Raw genomic sequence first — 20,125 nt, 5'->3', positions numbered from 1 at the left:
GAGGAGGTTCGCATAATCATGAATGATGAAACTTATAGGCTTTCTTAGAGGTGTCTAGGAACCTATTTTTCAGAGTACCAAACGATTTTTTTTTTTTTTTGATCCACCTTAATATGCATTGATGTTTGACGATGAATATCTCGTAAACGCTTAACTTAATCGAAAAATCATATGAGACCATTTTTACAGAACAGTAAATTTCCTACAAAACTATGAGTTTCATCATTCATAATAATTTTTTTTCATTGAGTTATAAAATTCATAAGAAGTAAAAAATTTTCCCAAAAATAATCAAACTTTAACTGTTAATATCTTTTAAACATTTGGGTTTACGAAAAAATCATAGCAGACCTTTTTTGTAGAAGCATTCAATTTTCTAAAAAATCTAAGGAACAAGATATTTTTTCAAGTAGTTGGAAGCGAGATATAAATTTTTCTATCTGATGATAAGAAAAATGAGTAAACTGTATGTAGGAGGACCATCCCGTTACAATTAAAAACTCATGTTTGGAGAGACTTTCTTAGAGGTGTTTAGGAACCTATTTTTCCGAGTACCAAACGAAAAAAAAATTTTTTTTTTTTTGAATCACTCTAATACACATATTTGTGCTTTGGTTTTCATTTTGTCATTTTCTCACTTTTATCAAATGTTTGTTTTATACGTGCTTTTATTTAGGCACATCATATCGGTGTAAACTTTCACGCCTATACATTTCTGAATTTTGGTGTTTAGAAAATGTGTGAAGAAATATCACTTATCACCGAAGCAAATTTAATTAAGCTTCATTATTTAATTGATATTAACTTTTAAAAAGTTTCAAAGGAAAAACAGTTATCCTGAGCCAATAATTGTCTCAGAATCTGATGTTGAAGTTGAGATAAAAAAATTATTGAACCACATTGCGTCAGAAATGTAAATAATTAACGGAATGAGTATTCTAATTACCTATTATCAATAGGAATATGTGGCTTTGATGGCAATTCTGGTCAGAGCGAATATAAGCAGAAATATAAAAATAATAATTTGGAAGACAATAATTTATTTGTCACGGCATATGTCCCTGTATAACTGATAATTAAATCGCAAAATGATGAAGAGCACAAACAAATTTGCAAAAACTGCAGACCGACTTTCGTCTACCCGCTGTTGCCGTCCTGTACGAATTCAATTTCAAAAGGAATTAGTTTAATAAACCCTCAATGCACTAGATTTGCGCTAGATCCTGCAAAGGAATTAACTTCAAAATATTTCTGGTATTATCTTCCTTCGTCAGTCCGTAAAATTTTAATTCATGCTCCTGATGTTAATCACTATGCACCAGTTTCAATTGTAGAGCTCTCAAAAGAATTTGCTGAGTCAAGCAATAAGGACGTTAAGATGTATCGACTCCATCATACATGAAAGAACTAACGGATCGCTACAAATTAGGACTTGCTAAACCGATTGGATCCGAACCGATTGGAAAAACAGTTATTTTTGCTATGTATAAGAAAACGCTAGAAAGAGCACATTAAGATGGAAGAGATTGAACTAAACATAAAAAGTGGCTAATATGGAAAGTAAAATGCGTAAACGGCTTTGATAGTTATTGTTTCTAATAAACGTTTGACTTGGTCTGCAGTAACTTCGACATAAATGGATCTTAGTGCTAGTTTACAATTGAATAAATTATGAACTGGAAAATACATGACATAAAGGTAAGCTACTTATGTACATATATGTATATAATATATATGAATAAGCAACATTATATGAATTGTCATATGCTTCAATACCTCGACGTAAACTCATGAAAACTGGAAAGAAATGAAAAGGAAAACGAGAAACCAAACACAACACGATCTAAAGAAGCAGCAGCAAAACAAGTAAAGATACGCAAAGTTCGGACACAGCCAAACATTAGGTACTTTTGCAATCTGAGAGAACTAAGGTGTAATCTGAAATATTTAGCATTATTAAAACGTTTTTATATGAATGCTGAAATAATTACTTTAAAATCAATGGATATAAGAGAAGTTAGTATATTGGTCATATTGTTTCTGATCTACATTTTAAGAGTTATCCATTAATTCCTGTTCAATTTTTTATTTTTATTGTTTCGATGTGTCATTCTCTGACCGTCATGCGAGTTATAAAATTAACTAAGGTTCGAAAATAAATGTATTGGGTGTAAGGTAAATAAGGGTATATTCGAACTGTTTTATTATTTTTTGTCAATCAATTACATTTTGCAAACTGCAGCTTTCTAAAATATTTTTGTTGAAATATCTCTTCCATTAACTGAAATGTTTCGAGTAAGCTTAGTCATAACTTCATTAGGTATTTATTATAATATAATATAACTATATTATTGTGCATAAGATGTCTGTAGTTTAGAAAGCTGTTCACCCATTTCTGGCATAAAATCTTGCTCATATTATTTTATTGATATATTTCGCTCTCTAGCAGATATAATTGTATGTTATAAAGTCGAAAAAGTTAAACAAGCATTGCATTGAATATATGTAAATGGGTTTGAACTGATTTAATGTATTTTATGAATTTTTAGATTATGCTCTATAAAAAAATTCCAATTTAGTTCATTCAAAGCTCATGCATTGGTCGAAATATACGGTTTAGAGTCAACTAGACTTTCTGATATCATGATATTCAGAGTAGGATAGGGCTGCAATATGTCAGAGGTACCATTTTTGACAAATTATTTTTCATAATTCCATAGCTGAGAATATGTGTAATTATTTATATTCAAGGCGAATAAGCAGATGTCGTTCGAAAGGACATTCTTTCGAAAATGGTTTAGATGTAGTCTGACTTTATGTGCCTTTAAGCTATGCCTTGAAAGAAAGGAGAACAGTAAATTACCTTAAAATAGAATAAGAAGTTTTAAAACCCATCTGATCACCATTTTGGACCACCTAAGTATGTCTTAAATGAGCTTTAAGAGAATTTTAAGTTCTTTTTTTGTAAATACCATAATATTATTATTAATAATAATTCAAGTTATAAAACATGACTCATTGTTGAATTTAATGTTTTCAAAGACAGATAGGTAGTCGAACGGACGGATATTCGAAATTCGTTACGTTTTGGCATCCAAATCAGTTTTGTTTAAGGGATTAGGTGGGTTTCAGAGATACAAAGAAAATGTATTTTTAAGATTTTTTTTTTAATATAAACAATCATATATTTAAAAAATGTAAAACCTTTGATACATATTTGAACAATGTCTTCTGAAATTTTGATAAAAAAATTTTGAAAATTCAGCCGTTGAGACCTTATCTTCCTGGGTGTCTCACAAAGAAAGTGCTCTCGCTGTAGACAGCATAACTTATTACGGATTCATTTTAAATTAAAAAGCCAAATTTATTCCGTTAGCACATATGTACATATATAAATCTCTTTTTTGAACGAAGGAAATAAAATAAAGTTAAAATTTTCATTTTTTCTCAGACCTTGAACAAAAAATCTCATTTTTTGGTAAAATTTTCGCCTTTTATTTGTTTAAAAAAAAATGAGTTGTAATGAATCAAAAAGAAAAAAATCCTTCGTTCAATAACTAGATAATGTGATTTTAAAGATGTGTAGATTCGAAATAAATCGGTCTATAACTTTTCAAGAAATCGTGCCACCGCCTTCAGAAACACCGTTTCGATAAAAACGCGTTGAGCGCACAAGTTCTCAAGGCTATATCTCCGAAACTATTACTCGTATCAACTTGAAAATTGAGATCAATGAATATAATTTAAAAAAATAAACAAAAAACATCGATTTTTTTGAAAATTTCAAATCCAACTAACCCTTTAAGTAAGACGAGTAGTGCTAGGTATTACAAATAACCGTTAAGTGAAAGAAAGCTATTATACTCTGTGCCACATGTTGCGTGAGTATAAAAATTTAAAATGGCACAGAGGAAAGACCAACACAATAATATATGTACATACATATGTATATGTTGTCAACTGCATATGAGAGAAGCGAGCTGCACTTGTCTGTTCACTTCATCACTATCTTTAAATGTGTGTGGCAGCGAAGTGTCACATGTATAAGAGCAAAACCAAAGTAAAATGGACGAGCGAGAAACCAACATTTCTGACTGTCGCATTTTGTATACCTTGCACGAAATAAACTTTATTTTATTGACAAAAATTATTACTAATATTTTGTTTTGAGATTAGGAGAAATTTATGAAATATTATTATAAGCATTTTCGTATAAAGCTTTTGTTTTGTTGTGAAAAATTAATAAAAAAATATAAAAAGTGGCATTTAAGACTTTTTTTTCAAAATTTTCCACAACGCCATTATGTTGGCAAGCTTAATTTGCCATATATTTTAAGTTTTCGTACAAGACATAAACATACTGAACTACATTGCAAAGGCTTTCACAGAAAGCGCAACGTGCACTCATTCGACTCACCTAATGGGATTTTCTCGGTTAATGATGACGGTTGTGCTTGAACGCCGGTGAAATTCAGCCAAGTGCTCGCCGCATGCGTCAGCCATAAAAATGTGAAAACTTTTAATCCTTTAAGCATTTTGAATGCACATTCACTGCACTGCTCCTGCACTTTTCGCTTCGTATACACTGCACCAACACACACAAACGCGCTGGGCTAACATGCACAAGCGCCTCACTTAGCACGCACACACACATAAACTGAGGACAGAAGCAGTCGAACAGTCGCCTTTCAGCCTTACAGCGGCAGTGCTTATGCTGGCACGTACTGTTTGTTGTTATTTTTTGTAACTTCTTGATGACGTTGCCGTACAAAGTTGCAAAATACGTTGCCTGCGTGTATGCACACTTTTATGCAGAAGTGTAAATAACGGTCTCACTACTGTTAGCGTTATTTTTTACACGGTGTATCTTGCATTTTTTAGTTATCTAATTTTTTGCACAAAACTTTTCAATTGGTTTTCACATTACACTTTTTTGTTGCACTATCTTTTGTCGGTTTTTACTAACAGCACAGCGTATTGTTTGACTTTTTCTCCATGTTGTTGTTACTGAGCACAGCACTTGTGATTTTGTTAATTACTTTTTATAACATTTTACAACTAACACGTATGTGTGTGTGTTTTCAGTTAACACACATTTTCACGCTTTCATATATTTTAACTTTTCTTTCGTGTATCACATTCTACTCGAAAGAAAAAATTATCGTTAAACCAACAATAAAGCTAATTGGTCATCCTGCCAATGTGGCGCTGATTCTGATCCGGCGTATAATGAGCGGTTGTGAGGTGCTAATCTGTAAAGTTGTGCTTTTTTGCAGAATTAAACTTCGTTTACGCTCTTTTTGTCATTACACGAGTGTTTTCATTAGTATAAAATCTTGTTGTTATTTTTTATTGTCGCTCATTTTATATTTAATTGAAAAGCAGCTTAGATTTGATCTGGATTTATTTGGAATATGATGTTGGTGGTATTGTAGCGCCTGTAAGCTGATAAAAATAAGTATTATGTTATTTGTTATTGGCTTTTCAGGGAACTCTGTTGGAGATTTCAGAGCAGTCTATTGTAAGAATATACAAAAACAACAATAATCGTTAATAAATTTAAAGTATAATACTCAAAAAGAAATGGAATAAAATTGTAATTATTACATCATTTAAGTTTTGCACGTATTATTCCTATTCACTTTGAACAATAAAAAACGTTAATTTCGGCTGCACCGCAGCAAATATACCCTTCACAGGTGCATTTCTTTTAATAACTATGTGTTCAGTTTATATGGAAGCTATATGCTATAGTTAACCGATCTGAACAATATCTTCAAATTTCGTGAATATATCTCGTCAAATGCAAAAGTTTTCCATACAAGAACTTTTCTCAGATCGTTCAGTTTGTATGGCAGCTATATGTTATAATGCTCCGATATCGGCAGTTCCGACAAATGAGCAGCTTCTTGAAGAGAAAATGACGTTTGCAAAATTTCAAAACGATATCTTAAAAACTGAGAGACTACTTCGTATATGTACAGACAGACGGACGGACGGACAGACAGACCAGATGGCTAAATCGACTCAGCTCAACGTCTTGATCATTTACATATATACTTCGCTTCCTTCTTGGTGTTACAAACTTCGTGACAAACTTAATATACCCTGTTCAGGGTATAAAGAGAATGTTGTACAGGAATTTATTTTCTTTATAACTATTAAAATCACATTCATAAAAGATTAAAGCATGTATTGTTATTTTGGTTTTTATTTAGTTTAGTAATAGTATAAATGGCTAGCACATAATTTATATGTATTTCATCCCACATTGAAAACAGATAACTAGCCGAAACTTGGTTATGACGTGATAGTCGTTTCAGCATTTTGAGAGCTTTTTTAATTCTAACTAAGTTTACAAATTTTATAAATCATAAAATGTTTTATCTAAGCTAATTGAAATGGAATAAAGAATAATTCGACATTTTTAATATCCATACTAAAATTTACTAACCACGTAAAAAAATTAAACTTCCTTTCATTATATTTGACTTCCGAATTATTATTATATCAATTATAACTAAAGTGGAAACAAAACTGTTACCTTTAATCAGTAATCTGATTAGTTTTAAGTTTTCGTTTAACTTGCCATGGCTACTATAACAGTACTTGGAATTTTGTATGGTAACTGGTATCGGAATTGTAGAAAACGCACAAAACACTACCGAGTTTAAACTGTTGAGCAGCACTGTTTAAAGTAATTTGAAGTCTTACTCAAATTTGTAAAAGAACTCATTAAACTAATAGAAAGACATCGAAAATAATCAGGTGTTGAAGAGTAAAATCATTTCATTTAGCAGATTTGAATTGAATTGCACATTCATGGCGAAATAATTAGACACTTCTGCATTAAGGGGGTGGGGGCCTGCTTTAGAGGCTTCAAAAATCGATTTTTTTGAGGATTTTTTTGGGAAGGAAAGAAATAAGTGATTAAAGCAAAATTTTAAGGGTTTATAGCTTTATATTTAGACATCATTCACAAATTTTTTGAATACGAAATCTTTGATATTCTGCCTTTTGAAAGCATTTTCCTGATGCATCTCGCATGTGCGTTTGTCGGACGGCGGGCAGGATGCAAGTCGCAATTTCTATCGGAAAGAAAACATTCAGAGAGATTCATATTTTTTAATATTTTATCTACTATTTAAACTAAAAATATTCCGAAAAAAGTGTAAAATTTTTGAAATTTTTTAAAAATTTAAAAAAAGTGTTTTTTTTTACTAAAAAAACATTACTTTATGTTGCTTAAAAATATGTTCAAACTTGACTTTTCTTAGTTTTTTTAGTTTAAATAGAAGATAATTTAATGCCAAAGATAATAAATTTTGCCCTAATTCCATGCGACGTCTAGTTTTTTTCTAATCTGCCCGCCAAATAAGAAAAAACTTAAAAATTAAAAACCGAGCAATCGCGCATCAAAGTTTTCGCTTTCTGCCCAATTGCTCATATATGTATCTCCTAGACGCCCGGTCAATATTTTTCTTCTAGCTTCGAAAATATTTCAAATTCCCATCTAAAACTTTGGGGAAGTATTCTTAGATTATTTTTTAAGAGATTTAAGCAAAAAAAAAATCGATTTTTTGAAGCTTCTAAATCAGGGGGAGCCTTAAGTGCTGTTCAGGTTTATTAATATTGTAAATTTTAAGGCATTGACAAAAATGAGGCACTATTTTACAAGACAATGATATATATAATATATACAAATAAATTAATTAAAATATTCCTGTGTTAAGGATATAACAATAAAAATCACAATGTGAATTTTCATAATCTTTACCAAAATTGCCTTTTATATTTCGGCATTTGGCAGTACTATTGTTGAAAGCAAGAAACTCACAATTGTATCTTACATTTTCTCTGGATTTTTCGTGGTATGCATACTTAGAACTTCCTATCATACAAGAATTATTTGTGTTACTTACAGTAACTTAAAGTATTCTTCTATAAAAAAAATGGAATTAAATCGCGAACATTTTCGAGCGATTATATTTTACATCTTTTGAAGGGGATTAACTTAACAAAAGTGAATAGGTAAACTTAATTTAATTTTTTCCGATAAAGCTCTATCAAAAACCAGTATTTATCGATGGTATTGTGAATTTAATCGAGAGATGGATTTAATGAAGGCCGCTCAGTATCAGTTGTTTTTCCGGAAACTATTTATGCTGTGCACAAACTAATATTGTCAGATGGTCGCTTGACCTATCGTGAAATAGAGGCAATTATAGGCATTTGTGGGACCAGCATATAGTATATTAAATATTGCACGGATATTTGACTGTAAAAATTTGTCAATTACTCGAAAAAGGCTACTGTCGATTGGTAACGAGAAAATACGGTAGCTGTCCTTCGGAATAAGGAATCTAGGAAATGGTAAGAGATGATGAAATGTGGAATTATGTGCATGAGACTGAATGTAACCAGAAGTCAATGTTTGGGTGTTTCAAGATGAACCGAATCCAACAAAAGTTGTTTGCGCATGAAGCACTTCCAAGCAAATGGTTGCCTGTTTTTTCTAAAGCTGAACATTGGCCAGAACACCTTAAGCTGTTTCAAATGTCTTTTAAGAAATCAGGAAAACGAAGCACCGAGAAGGATCACTCTACACCAGGACAATGCCAGCTCTCACTCATCGACTGAAACAACTGCATTTTTGGGCACACAAAACATCGAATTGAGGAATCATTCTCGGTGTATTTCTGACTTGGCACTGAATGAGTTTTTTTTATTCCCGTTCGCAAGAAATGAACTAAGATGTTAACGTTTTTCGACACCTGAAGTTAGGTATTTGTTCACGAATCCCGAAATATAAAAGGCAACTTGCAAATTGTAGGCAACTCATTTGAGAAGTTGCTTAAATTTATTAAATCTGATAAGATTATAGCAATTGTCGACGAGTCACTCAGTTGTCTAAGCTCAACATACGGTTGCCATGCATATATAGTGAAGATATATAAAAGACTTATTAGATTTAGCGCAGGTTTAGTCAAATCTAGTTGAATTAATTGTTAAAATATTATGCAAAATACTAATAATTTTCTTTATCTATTATAAGTACAAGTATGTATATACACTTATATTTTGTATGCTTATTTAAGACTTTCACTCATTATTACCACCTGCTGCTTTCGTTTTTGCATACAACTTCTCAGCACGACCCTTTTAAGATCATTAGTAACACTTCAAGCTTAATTTAGCATGCAAATTAATATATAGTCATTGCCTGTTCGCCTACGCAATTACCTGGCAGTTTATGCCACAGCATACACGCCTACTTATATCGGCGAGCGCACTCCTCTTTGCATAAAGCCATGAAGACAAGAGTGTTCACACACATGCGACGTACAAATACAAACTCATGTTTATAATATCAAATGGATACATAATCAGGCTGAAGTGTGCTGTCAGGTTAGCACGTGCAAATCGCCTCACGTTTCTGCTAACTCATCACAGCGCCGAGCCAGACACGCTTCCGTTACACCTCATTGCAGCACGCCCATTGATCTGCTGCGTGTTCGCTTTGATGGACTGCCCGCATTTATAAACACACGATTAGGCATTTTGTTTTGCTTTGTTTAACAGTAATATTTCACTGCGCATACCTGAATAAGTGCGTTTAGGTGTTGGCCCTCTTTTTATCTTATTTTATTTTTTTTAATACCCTCACAATTCTACTCTAAAATCACAAGTATTAAGGATACGCCGGTTGTAATTTGTTGCACTCTTGTGATCTGTTGCTTTATTGCTTCATCATTGTGTCGTTGCTGGTCGCAGCCTTCGCACGCACGTGTCGCTCACACCTGTTTTCACACAAAATTTTACAGTTTGTTACTTATGCATGCACGTGTATAAATGCTTTAATATACACGTTTAGTGGTTGCAAACACACAAGTGTATGTGTGTGTTGCACATAACTTTGAAAAGTCCGTATTAGCCTTTCACTCTCAGCTGCACGCTCCGCTTGAGTGGTTCTGTCGTCAACTCAGCACCCCAAGGGCACACCACTTATGTATTTCCCTTCACTTTACATACAATGTGTACACAAATAATGACATATGGACACACTTTTAATGTATACGGGTATGTATGTTTCTAGAATGTACCCTTTTCTAATATTTCCCTGTTGGTGCCCCGTTTTCGCTTTGTTTTGAGAATTTTGTTTGTGTTTTTGTCACGTCGGCTCATGCATGTTATTTATTCAGAGTCCAATGGACTTGGCCCAACAAGCACAAAATATGAGAGTCAGTGTCAGCTTTGTCCTGTTGTCCTGTTGCGTTGGCCTGCGGCCTGTTTTTGTTGGTCATTGCTTACAATACATTTGCTCAACGTTATCATAGCCTTACTGGCATACAATTCTCATAGCGCTTGGTTTTTGTCACTGCAACCTATGTCATGTTGTTTTCACGTTTTACGGCTGTAAGTTTATTCTGAAACACTGGCTGGCAGTTTTTCTTTTTTATATGATTTTGCTTTTAGAATTTTCTGTGTCAGTTCGCAATTATTTCAGCCTGCTCTTAAGCTTTCACTTTTTTGTCATCATGTGAACAATAATGCTAGCAAATTTTTTACACATCTTCATTCCTTTATTTATCTTTATGCTTTACCACTTTTTATTTCTGGCTTTCACATGTGTTACTCGCATGTGAAGTTTGTTGCAGTGTTTTTGTTGAAACAAATACTTCACCTTGCCACAGTTACTAACATGACACTTCGGACACTATTTTAATGCATTAAACTCGGAGTGAGACATAAAATGTTTTAAAAAATTATATATAAATATGAATGGTAGTATTTTATGTACACTATTTATTTGCTTACTTTTCCTTTAGTATTGACAAAACTAAAATGTGTAGTAGTATCCACTTTCATACTTATGTATAAAAAATATCCATGTCATTATATGTTTTGTGAAATAAGCATTAATTCATATAAATCCTTTTAATTGTATCGATCTTCACGTATGAGTTCTAAGTCATCAGAGGTCATTAATTATTCAACATAAAGAAAGTTCTGACTCATTTATGCTGAAATTGTTTTCAAAAAGAGTACCGTAAACAGATATTTTTGGACATGATTGATCGTGTGAATTTCAATAACAAATTTATGGAGAACAATAAAGCAGGCGATGAAAGTTGAGTTTATTAGTTAGACATGTAAACAAGTCAACAATTATCGGAATGGAGGCAAAACGAACGAGCCGAAACCCAAAAAAGCACGCAAAAGCCGTTCAAAAGTTAAGGTGATCTCCTTGTTTTTTTTGATAATCGTAGTTTGGTGCATCATACATTTTTTCTAGACCGTATATCGCGGTCAATAAGGAGTTCTTTTGGCCGTTTTGCGGCGTTTGCGTGATAACATCCGTCGAAAATTGCCAGAATTGTGGAAGAAAAATTTTACAAGATTTTACACGATGATAATTGACCATCCCAAAAAGTGCTTATGAAAAGTGTCTCGATGATGTATAACTATATAAAATATATTTTTTTTTATTAAATTGTATAATGAAATTCTTCCTAAACTCAGGCAAACGTATTTTTTTTAAGCTTAACAAGTTTTTAGCTTAATAAACATTATTACAACTTTTATATCCTGAGCAGTGTATATTATAATATAAATAGTTAGAATTATGAGCTGTGTCGACGTAGCCATGTCCGTTTGTCTTTCAGTCTGCATATACGCGTGCTATTGGGTCAGATTTTGAGGTATCGATCTGAAATTTTGTACCTCTCTTTTTCTTCTCAAGCTGATATTGCCGATTAAAATAAGTTTGTTGTAAGGTGTCCTTTATATTTGTGAATGGTATTATAGCTTCGGTGAAACCGAATAGATAATTTAGAATTGCAAATATTAATCAGATTGAACAGATGTCCTAAAATCGCTATTCCTTTTTTTCAATGAATATGTACCAAGCTGTTTAATTTCAAAAAATTAAATTAGTGTAGTTAATTTCCTTTCTGTTAAGTTTTACGAATTCTTAAAGCACGTGTGAATGCGATATCGGAGGAGCACTAATCGTTATGTTTTTATATTGCAATCATCACTAATGTTTCTCAGCCCATAACTCTAAAAAAATAAAAATAATAGATAATTACATATATTTATGTAAAACTTTATATTTTTTCATTACATTTGCTTTCGTTAAAATATCTAAATGCCATTGGCCTTGCCATGGTCTCAACACTGTTATTTTCACTCCTTTCACATTTATTAAAATTACCGTCGAATTACCTACTTGCATTTCTCTTGAAAGTTCCCAGTCATATACAGTTTGTCGAGTGGTTTGCCTTGGCAACCTTAGTCTAAATAAAAATTTAACATTTGATTTCGAATTTCAAATCTTATATTTATTATTCAGCTGTTTTATGTTTTTTACAGAAAAGGTCCTTATTTAATTCGATTTCGAACTTCAAAGTACTGCGTAGAATTCGTGCTCCATCAAAGAAATCCTCGCTTCCGGTTTTTAGAACTGATCTCATATAATTTTAGTGGCTTCATTAGCTAGCTAATTAATCGATTTTTGTCCAATAACTAACACTAAATATATATAAGATGTTAAAGCCCGTCACAAGACATCCATTACTGTCTGCTTAAATAATTTAGTATTTCGTCCCCAACTGATTTCATTACTACCACTTCAGGTAATAAGTAAATTTTCTTGTATATACACCCACTAAAATAAACTTTTCTTAATTTTCCTCTTAAATCTGTTGCTATACATAAATAAACACTTCGAACTATGCACCATTAAACACCCGGCTAACAACCTGTGTGCACTTGATATTCTTAAGGCCGTTTGCTGCGGGTGCGCTCATAAAGTTCTGAGTTTGAGTGAAAACCCCATTTAATTAATTTAAAATTGCACTCGCTTATAGCGAATCCAATGCAAATTGCTAAACGCCTTCAACCTTTCGAGCTGTAGCAGCGACCTCTTTGACAAGGCAGGCGGATCTCGTAGGAGTAACGAAGTAAAAGGGCGGATGCCAGCAAAGAGGCACTTGACAACTTGATGTTGCCAGAGTGGAAAAGTGCAAAAGTGTTTGAATGCAAAGGGAGGGCGAGTTAAAGCTTAGACTGTGAAAGTTTAAGAGTGTACAAAGTTTTACGGCATATACCATTCACTCACTATACCTGTACCATGAGGTAGATAGCATAAAGGTGAAGTGATGAGGTAATGCGAATGTGTCGACATTCGTAATTAAGCAATTATTTTATGCTATACTCATCTAGTACTCATCCACCGAAAAGGCGTTGATGGTATTTCGCACATATCTTCGCTTTCACTTTTATGGGAATTTTATTTATTTCTCAATTACACTCATTGCAAAGGACTAGTGTCTTCGTCAGAAACGACCATTAACATTCTTTGACGCTTTGCACACCATTTAAGAGGTGGCTTCCGTTTGGCTTTCTTCCTACTCTGCTTTATTGCTTCATTCAATTAGTGGATTATAAAATGTTGCAAGAAAAAAATCCAAAGACCAGGAAAAAAAACTCAGCACAATCAACAGCTCTACACCATCAGCGGCGGTGCAAGTGGGGGCGGTAAGGGTAATGGGCACATTACTATGCCAGCAAGAAGAAAAATAATATAATAAAAGCTAAGAAAAAGAAGACGTACAAACATCAGCAGCAAAGCAAAGAAAACCAGCTGCTGCTGGGACAATGAAAGGAAACCTAGAAACAATTCATTGACCGTTGCCCTGTTGGCGCCCACAAATACCTCTGATGAGCAATGAAGCTCTTGACACTCTGTGTCGGCAGGCGTTAATGAGCGGTGACAGAGCAACGCAAGGCGTAATGCTGCCATCATTGCTTTTCCGTTGGAAGTTGACCACCACAGCTAAGTAGCATTTCCTTACTTCACAAAAAATGCTTCCCCAGTTTTTGCATTTTCTTTTCTTCGAATTTTTTTTCTACACTTTCTTTAAGGATCATTCCTTGTGCGTATTCCCATTGCCAACGGCGTTGAATTCTCAGAATACGCAAAGTAAAGAGCAGGCACTGTGAACAGCGTGCGCAGTTTCTAAAGACGTGACCTTGATAAGATGCGAAAATTGCAAGTTTCTTAAATGTAGTTGTTGGAGTTTGCAGTAAAAGTATGGGTTGAAAAATGTTGGCACATTTTTAGGGAAATGCGGATTTAAGTGGCCGGCAATTGTGGCGGGTGGTAAAGTTTGACCTCAACATTTCAATGGAAGAATTCAGCGTGAAGAAAAAAATTCTTTGACATTGACATTTTTTTTACGTTTGTAATTCAATTACAGTGAATACATATATGTACATACATACTATAAATTGGTTTTAAGTGAGTAAAAAAGTTTTTAGAAATTCCATAAAAATTTAGGTAATTCGCTTGTGAACATTGCTTTCTCTTTTCCTTAAGGCACTAAAGAAAATGTAATGTATACTCTTTATTAAATCTACCATTTCTTTTTATTTTTGTCAATGGGTGAAAAAAATTCATTCTCCTGTCGTTGAAGTTATACTTATGGACACCAAAGATACTTCAATGCGACTATTATACACTTTATTGATGGCCTGAGATCTCTGAAATCTCGGTCCAAAATTTACTTCAGCTGTAACGAAGCTATAATATCCCTTAATGGTGCATTTAAGGCATGAAAGGGTGTACAAAATCTTTATATTGATTCCGATCTTTCATTTTGTATGGCATCTTATTTCTAGAAAAGTATCAGAATAACTTTTTCAAAAATCGTATCGTTAATTTGGATAATATCTCTGACAAATTTCGAGAAGATACTTTGACAAATAAACAAATTTTTCATAAAAGAACTTGAGTTTGATCGCTAAGTGCTATATTTGCTTGATATCGGAGGTTGCGACAATTGACAGTCTTCTTGGGGGGAAAAGTACGTGTGCAAAATTTCAGATTGATATCTCAAAATCTGCGAAACTACTTCGCGTATATATTGACAGATGGACGAATATGGCTATCGATTCAGTTCATCATGCTGATCATTTATATATATTTTTAGTAGAATCTTTGGCATTTCCTTTAGAGTGTAACAAATATCATGACTAATCGAATATACCCTTTTCATGGTAGAATGAAAGGTTTGCTGTCTCAAATTTGTATTAAAAAACTGCGTACGATCTATTAAAAGAATGTATATTTGGTAAAATCGTCCCTCTCTAAATTGCCAATGTTTTTACAATTTAATTATTCTGCAATTGAACCCTTTTTGTCGCATACATACTTATATTAGGTAAAAAATTATGTTATACTTGTAGTTCACTTAGCCCGTCATAAGCGTTCACAACACACGTAGAATCTAATAGTTAAGCAATTTCGTTCTTATTGCTTTTAATGCCCCTAAAATATCCTTTATATATCAGTGATTGCATAAAAATGGTACTTCAAAATAAATTAACTTTTGTCACACATTTTATAATTTTCACAGATCGCTATACACTGTTCCCCGAAACACTTATATTCACATTCTTTTACAGTTATCCGTGCGCACCATCGAAATGGACATGCCCACGATATTGGCTGACCTCAATTCTTTGTCCGTAGGCGTCGCAAACGACGTGACAAAATTACCATTCAATACATATTCATGAGCGTATACACAAGCAAAACCTTATGATGTGTTGATATCGCTTTGCTTGTCATTGCTATTGTTGTTCTTTATTTATATCATGCCATTGTGTAAAGGTAATAAAGAAAATTTAAGAAGCTGTAGCTGTCGATGCGCGTGTATCGAATATTTAGAGCTGCCACCTAACAATGACCAAATATTGCAATATTATATGCTTAGCGCGTAATTGCGGTTATTTAGTTGGTAATGATATATTTGCGGTATGGTAGTTTCACGCGTTCACAACTGGTGTGGCGCTGATAAAGATTTTGCTTTTATAACTTTTCATCTAATTTCGTGGGGTAGATTTCATGTTTGAGATTAAAAAAGTTTTAAATTTTTTCTTCAGTCATTTCTTTTCGGTCGCCATGTTGCTTTTATAGCTTCTATGGCGCTTTTAATTTCTTTTTCGTTGTTTAAATATGTTTTCATTTCCTGCTTCGGTATGCCCACTTCTGTCAGCTGACACTGATTTATTACTGTGTTGAAGGCGAAATGTTGCTGTCCCAGCATTTTTACGCTAATTTACACTGTCTTTCGGCAGACTACAGTCTGCAGTGCCATGATGCTGATGAATAATGGTATACTAGTTTGGGTGGAATGTGATGAGTTTTTGTCCAACAAATTATTTTTGTACGTTTTTTAACTTTTTAACTTTTTTTTTACAAGTTACAGCCTGTTGAGATTTTGCTAACGGCTAACTTTACTACGCAATCTGATAAGTAACTTTCTCCGCAGAGAATTCAGGAACTTTTTATACAAAATTAAAGAACTGGTTAGGTTTTGCATGGTTGATAACGTAAGAAGGTAGGACGGATAATGATTTATTTCAAAAAAATGTAATATTAGTTGGATTGAAATTAAAGTAATGGTATTAAAAACATTGTTTAATTGAAAACAAAAATTTGCCCTGTCCAGTTCGCTGTAGTGTTGAAAAGTTTTTGTTGAGATTGAGTTATCTTCAAATTTTAGCGGTGGTATGTTAGGGTGAATGGAGTCAAGGGTTTTTCATCACTTCGTACTTTGAAAATTTCGTTGATAGACATCTCTAAGAAAAGCCTCCAAATATGAGTTGTTCATTGTCAGATAGAAAATTTCATATCTCGCTTCCAACTACTTTCTAATTTATTTCCTTTACGAGGTAGAGTTGTCTGTCAATAAATTTTTCAGAGAATCAACTAAAAAAACATTTGCTTCTTTTGACTCACCCTAGTATACGAACATACAATATTTTTGTTAAATTAAAAAATTTGAATTTTTAAATTTCAAATTAATTTAAATTTTTGCCGCCCTTCTTCGAAAGATGCTGACAAAAAATCTTAAATCCAGAGAAGCCAGAAACTTCATATTATCTCGCACGTAGCGATACCAAAACACAATTTATTTTGGACTGACTTCACGCAAAGCATTGTTGTTGTTCAAATATATTTGTAGAAAAGCTGTGTACAAAACGACGGTATTCTTAAGAGACCTACGACTCGTACAGTTCTGAAAATATCCGAAATTTTTTGATGTTTCATTGGAGTTTGTTTGACGTTAAGTTTGTAGCGTGAGGTAGTGTAGGTATAAAACGCACTCTAACTGAATACTAGAGTAGATATGTCCATTTATTTCTTATAATAGATTGGTAGTAAGAGCTGCCTGTATAACCTTATAAACTTGAGTTGTTTTGATTCTGAGCTAGGTCTTCATCCATAACCCTTCAAACTCAGTTTCTAGTTGCATTATCGAAACGTAAAATATATTTTAGGGAGAATTAAAAGTAGTCCGTTGAACTGTGTACTTAGCTTTAGGGATCCCGTTTCGACCCTTGCACATAAAGTAGTCCATGGTGCTTTATTTTTCAAACGCTTACACATACGGTACATTCGAACGAACGGGAATATTTGTTCTAAATTTTATACTATTGTAATTGACAACACAAAGTACAAAGTACACACTAAATAATTCAATAAATAACCCAAACAAGCTTGAAATCAAAACACATTTTGACAGGCTCCACATTACAAAATAATTGCTGTTCGGATCACTTAATCCGTGCTGTAAGCATTACTTCTTCATTGGGCTCGCCTTAGTCGTATGCAGCCACGACTCAAAAGAGCAACGACATATGCTCATGCTGTAAAGCTGAGATGGTACTATTTTCGGCGGGCGAACGAGCGTTAGCTCACTTGACCGGGGATCAATGTCGTGTAAGCACAATGTTGAAATTTTGAAAGATATTGCTATTTAAAGCGGAGTTGAAACGGGTCAACTTTTTTTGCTGTGTCCAGCTGAAATATTACACAAAAGAATTGTTGGCAGTTGGTGATAAATTTGTCATACATTTTGTAATTATATTTTAGATTTAGTTTAATTTTTTGGGTAATAACTTTCTGCTAATTTAGATAAAAAAAAAAAGTTATCACTTAATTTTAATTTTTTAAAGAAAATATAGTTAGCTTTTTATTATTGTAGCTTTCACTAAACCTCTTGGTGTTATATACTAGATTATTATACGATTGAAATTAATTGCTTTGTTTATAATTTACAAATATGTAACCTGTGGTGCGTTTAACTTTTTATAGCATTTAAATTTATATTTTTATATCATTCAGTAAGCTTCACAAAATATCATGTGATTATTTACTATAAATCACACTGTTGCCATCAACTCACTTCGTCACAATCATATTTTTATGCACATGTGGTTGAGCTTGTTGTACTTTTCTCTACACTCATTATTTGACTTTTGTGTTACTTGAACATATTCAATCTAACTAAGCATCACAATCTCACTTTTCTTATTTAAAATATATATTTATGACTTCTTTATATATTTCAGTTAAGCTTCAATTTTCTATGGATATACATATCTCTTTCCACTTTACTGTGTATAAGTTTGCATGGCGACACTTATTTATGCAAGAACTTGAATTCATCATAAATCTTGCTTACACCTCTTTACTACACTTTTTGAAATAGTCTTTGAAAATCTTACTCGCATTACTCTGTGTTAGTAGCACTGCCTCAACTTTTTCCACACGAATGACGACATAGCGCCAGCCTAAGCTGACGGAGCAAACACGGCTTCTTCCATGCTTCTTTATACATATGTATGTATATGCACGCACGTGTTTATCTCTCGGCGGATTTTACTTTCAGTCGATTCACTTAAGTGCGGAGATTGTGCACGCATTTGGCAGCGATAAGCCGCTTACCATTCATTGCATTGCATTTACATAATTTGCGCGTAATGAAGGATTAGCACACGAAAAATAAAAGAATACAAGTAAGAAATTGAATGGAAACAAAAGCAGTAAAACGAAGTGACACACACTTTTGTGCAAATAAATAAAACTAAATAAAACGCAATTGATTTCGGGAAGACAACACTGTACATTCGCTTCCTTTTGCACCACCCACACTTGCACTCACTTTATTTAGCGTGAATTACGCTGCGTAACGCTTTCCACGTCAGCTTTGTTTACACTTTGCATTCGAGTGACACTCTTCTGGGATTCAGCATTGATAAAGTAATGAATGCATTAAGAAACACTGTGAATTGTAATGATTATTGTAGGTACTTTAAATGCGCGTACGAGTCGCACTTCTTCCGCTTGCTCATCCGTTACAGTACGCGTTCTAATAAGTACTAAAAGTACCTTAGAAACTCATCGTAGCTTAAACCCCGAAAAACTTGCATTCATACGATGCTTATTAGTTGAGGCTGTGCATTTGTGCGTGTGTGTGTGGTTGCTAGCCAATATTTGCTCGTCAATTGGATGCTGTGTTTGAATGCTGCACTACACCAGTTATGCTGGTTGTCATCAGGACCCAGTGTGCCGAAAGCAGTTGAGTGTTGAAACATTGTCGTGCTAACGAGCCTAATACTCGGCTCAACTCGGCACATTTTCATGTAAGTACGAACTTCAACACTCTCCCACAGCCCGACATAAACACACACTCACGTGTGCAAGGCTATACGTATTTTGCTTCGTCGGTTTTGTAATAACCAATCGCTATACGCCTCCTGTAAAACCGAAGTGGTGGAATTTATTTTTAATGTGCTCGCGCCCTTCATTTTATGCTCCTTTACAGCGCTTGCTTTTTAGTACTCTCCGGCAGTTATTACTTGCTGGCTGGCTGTGAGAGAGCACAAATATGAGAAAGCGCACAGATGAATTTCAAATGTACTAAATAATTGTACAGCATCCACAGGATGCCTTTTTAGGTCATTTACTTTTTAGGACATAAAAAATGTTTATTAATATCGGAAGTAAGTATAAAGTGTAATAACAGAAAAGCGCGGGAAGGTCCCTCAAACAATATTTTTGCTATACATGTCTATGTTTCGGAATAATAGTATATACAATCACTCAATAACGCATAGTAAACCAGTCAGTCATATAAGAAGATTCGAGTAGAATGCAGTTTTTGGTTACACTGAGTACTGCACAGGGTATCCTTTTACGACCTTTCAGCACATTGATATCATTCACTCAAAATGCGAACTGAGTGAAATGAGAGAAAGTGCCCGAGAC

At 33.5% G+C, this 20,125-nt stretch overlaps 1 protein-coding gene across 4 annotated transcripts in view; it reads right to left on the bottom strand.

Moving 5' to 3' along the window:
* Nucleotides 1-19,218, bottom strand: part of LOC126762724 (glutamate receptor 1) — a 149,320-nt gene extending 130,102 nt beyond the window's left edge. For all 4 annotated transcript variants that reach the window (XM_050479684.1, XM_050479686.1, XM_050479683.1 and 1 more), the window contains exons 1-2: nucleotides 19,020-19,218; nucleotides 4,418-5,445 (exon numbers count right to left, since the gene is read on the bottom strand). In XM_050479684.1, coding sequence (XP_050335641.1) covers nucleotides 4,418-4,535 — 118 coding nt within the window. In that variant the 5' untranslated portion in view covers nucleotides 4,536-5,445; nucleotides 19,020-19,218. The remainder of the gene's footprint in view (nucleotides 1-4,417; nucleotides 5,446-19,019) is intronic.
* Between the last annotated feature and the right edge of the window lie 907 nt (nucleotides 19,219-20,125).

Source organism: Bactrocera neohumeralis, chromosome 6 (genome assembly GCF_024586455.1).
Source record: "Bactrocera neohumeralis isolate Rockhampton chromosome 6, APGP_CSIRO_Bneo_wtdbg2-racon-allhic-juicebox.fasta_v2, whole genome shotgun sequence".
Classification (NCBI taxonomy): Eukaryota; Metazoa; Arthropoda; class Insecta; order Diptera; family Tephritidae; genus Bactrocera; species Bactrocera neohumeralis.
The sequence above is the reverse complement of the archived record's forward strand: the minus strand, read 5'-3'. Positions and strand labels throughout refer to the sequence as shown.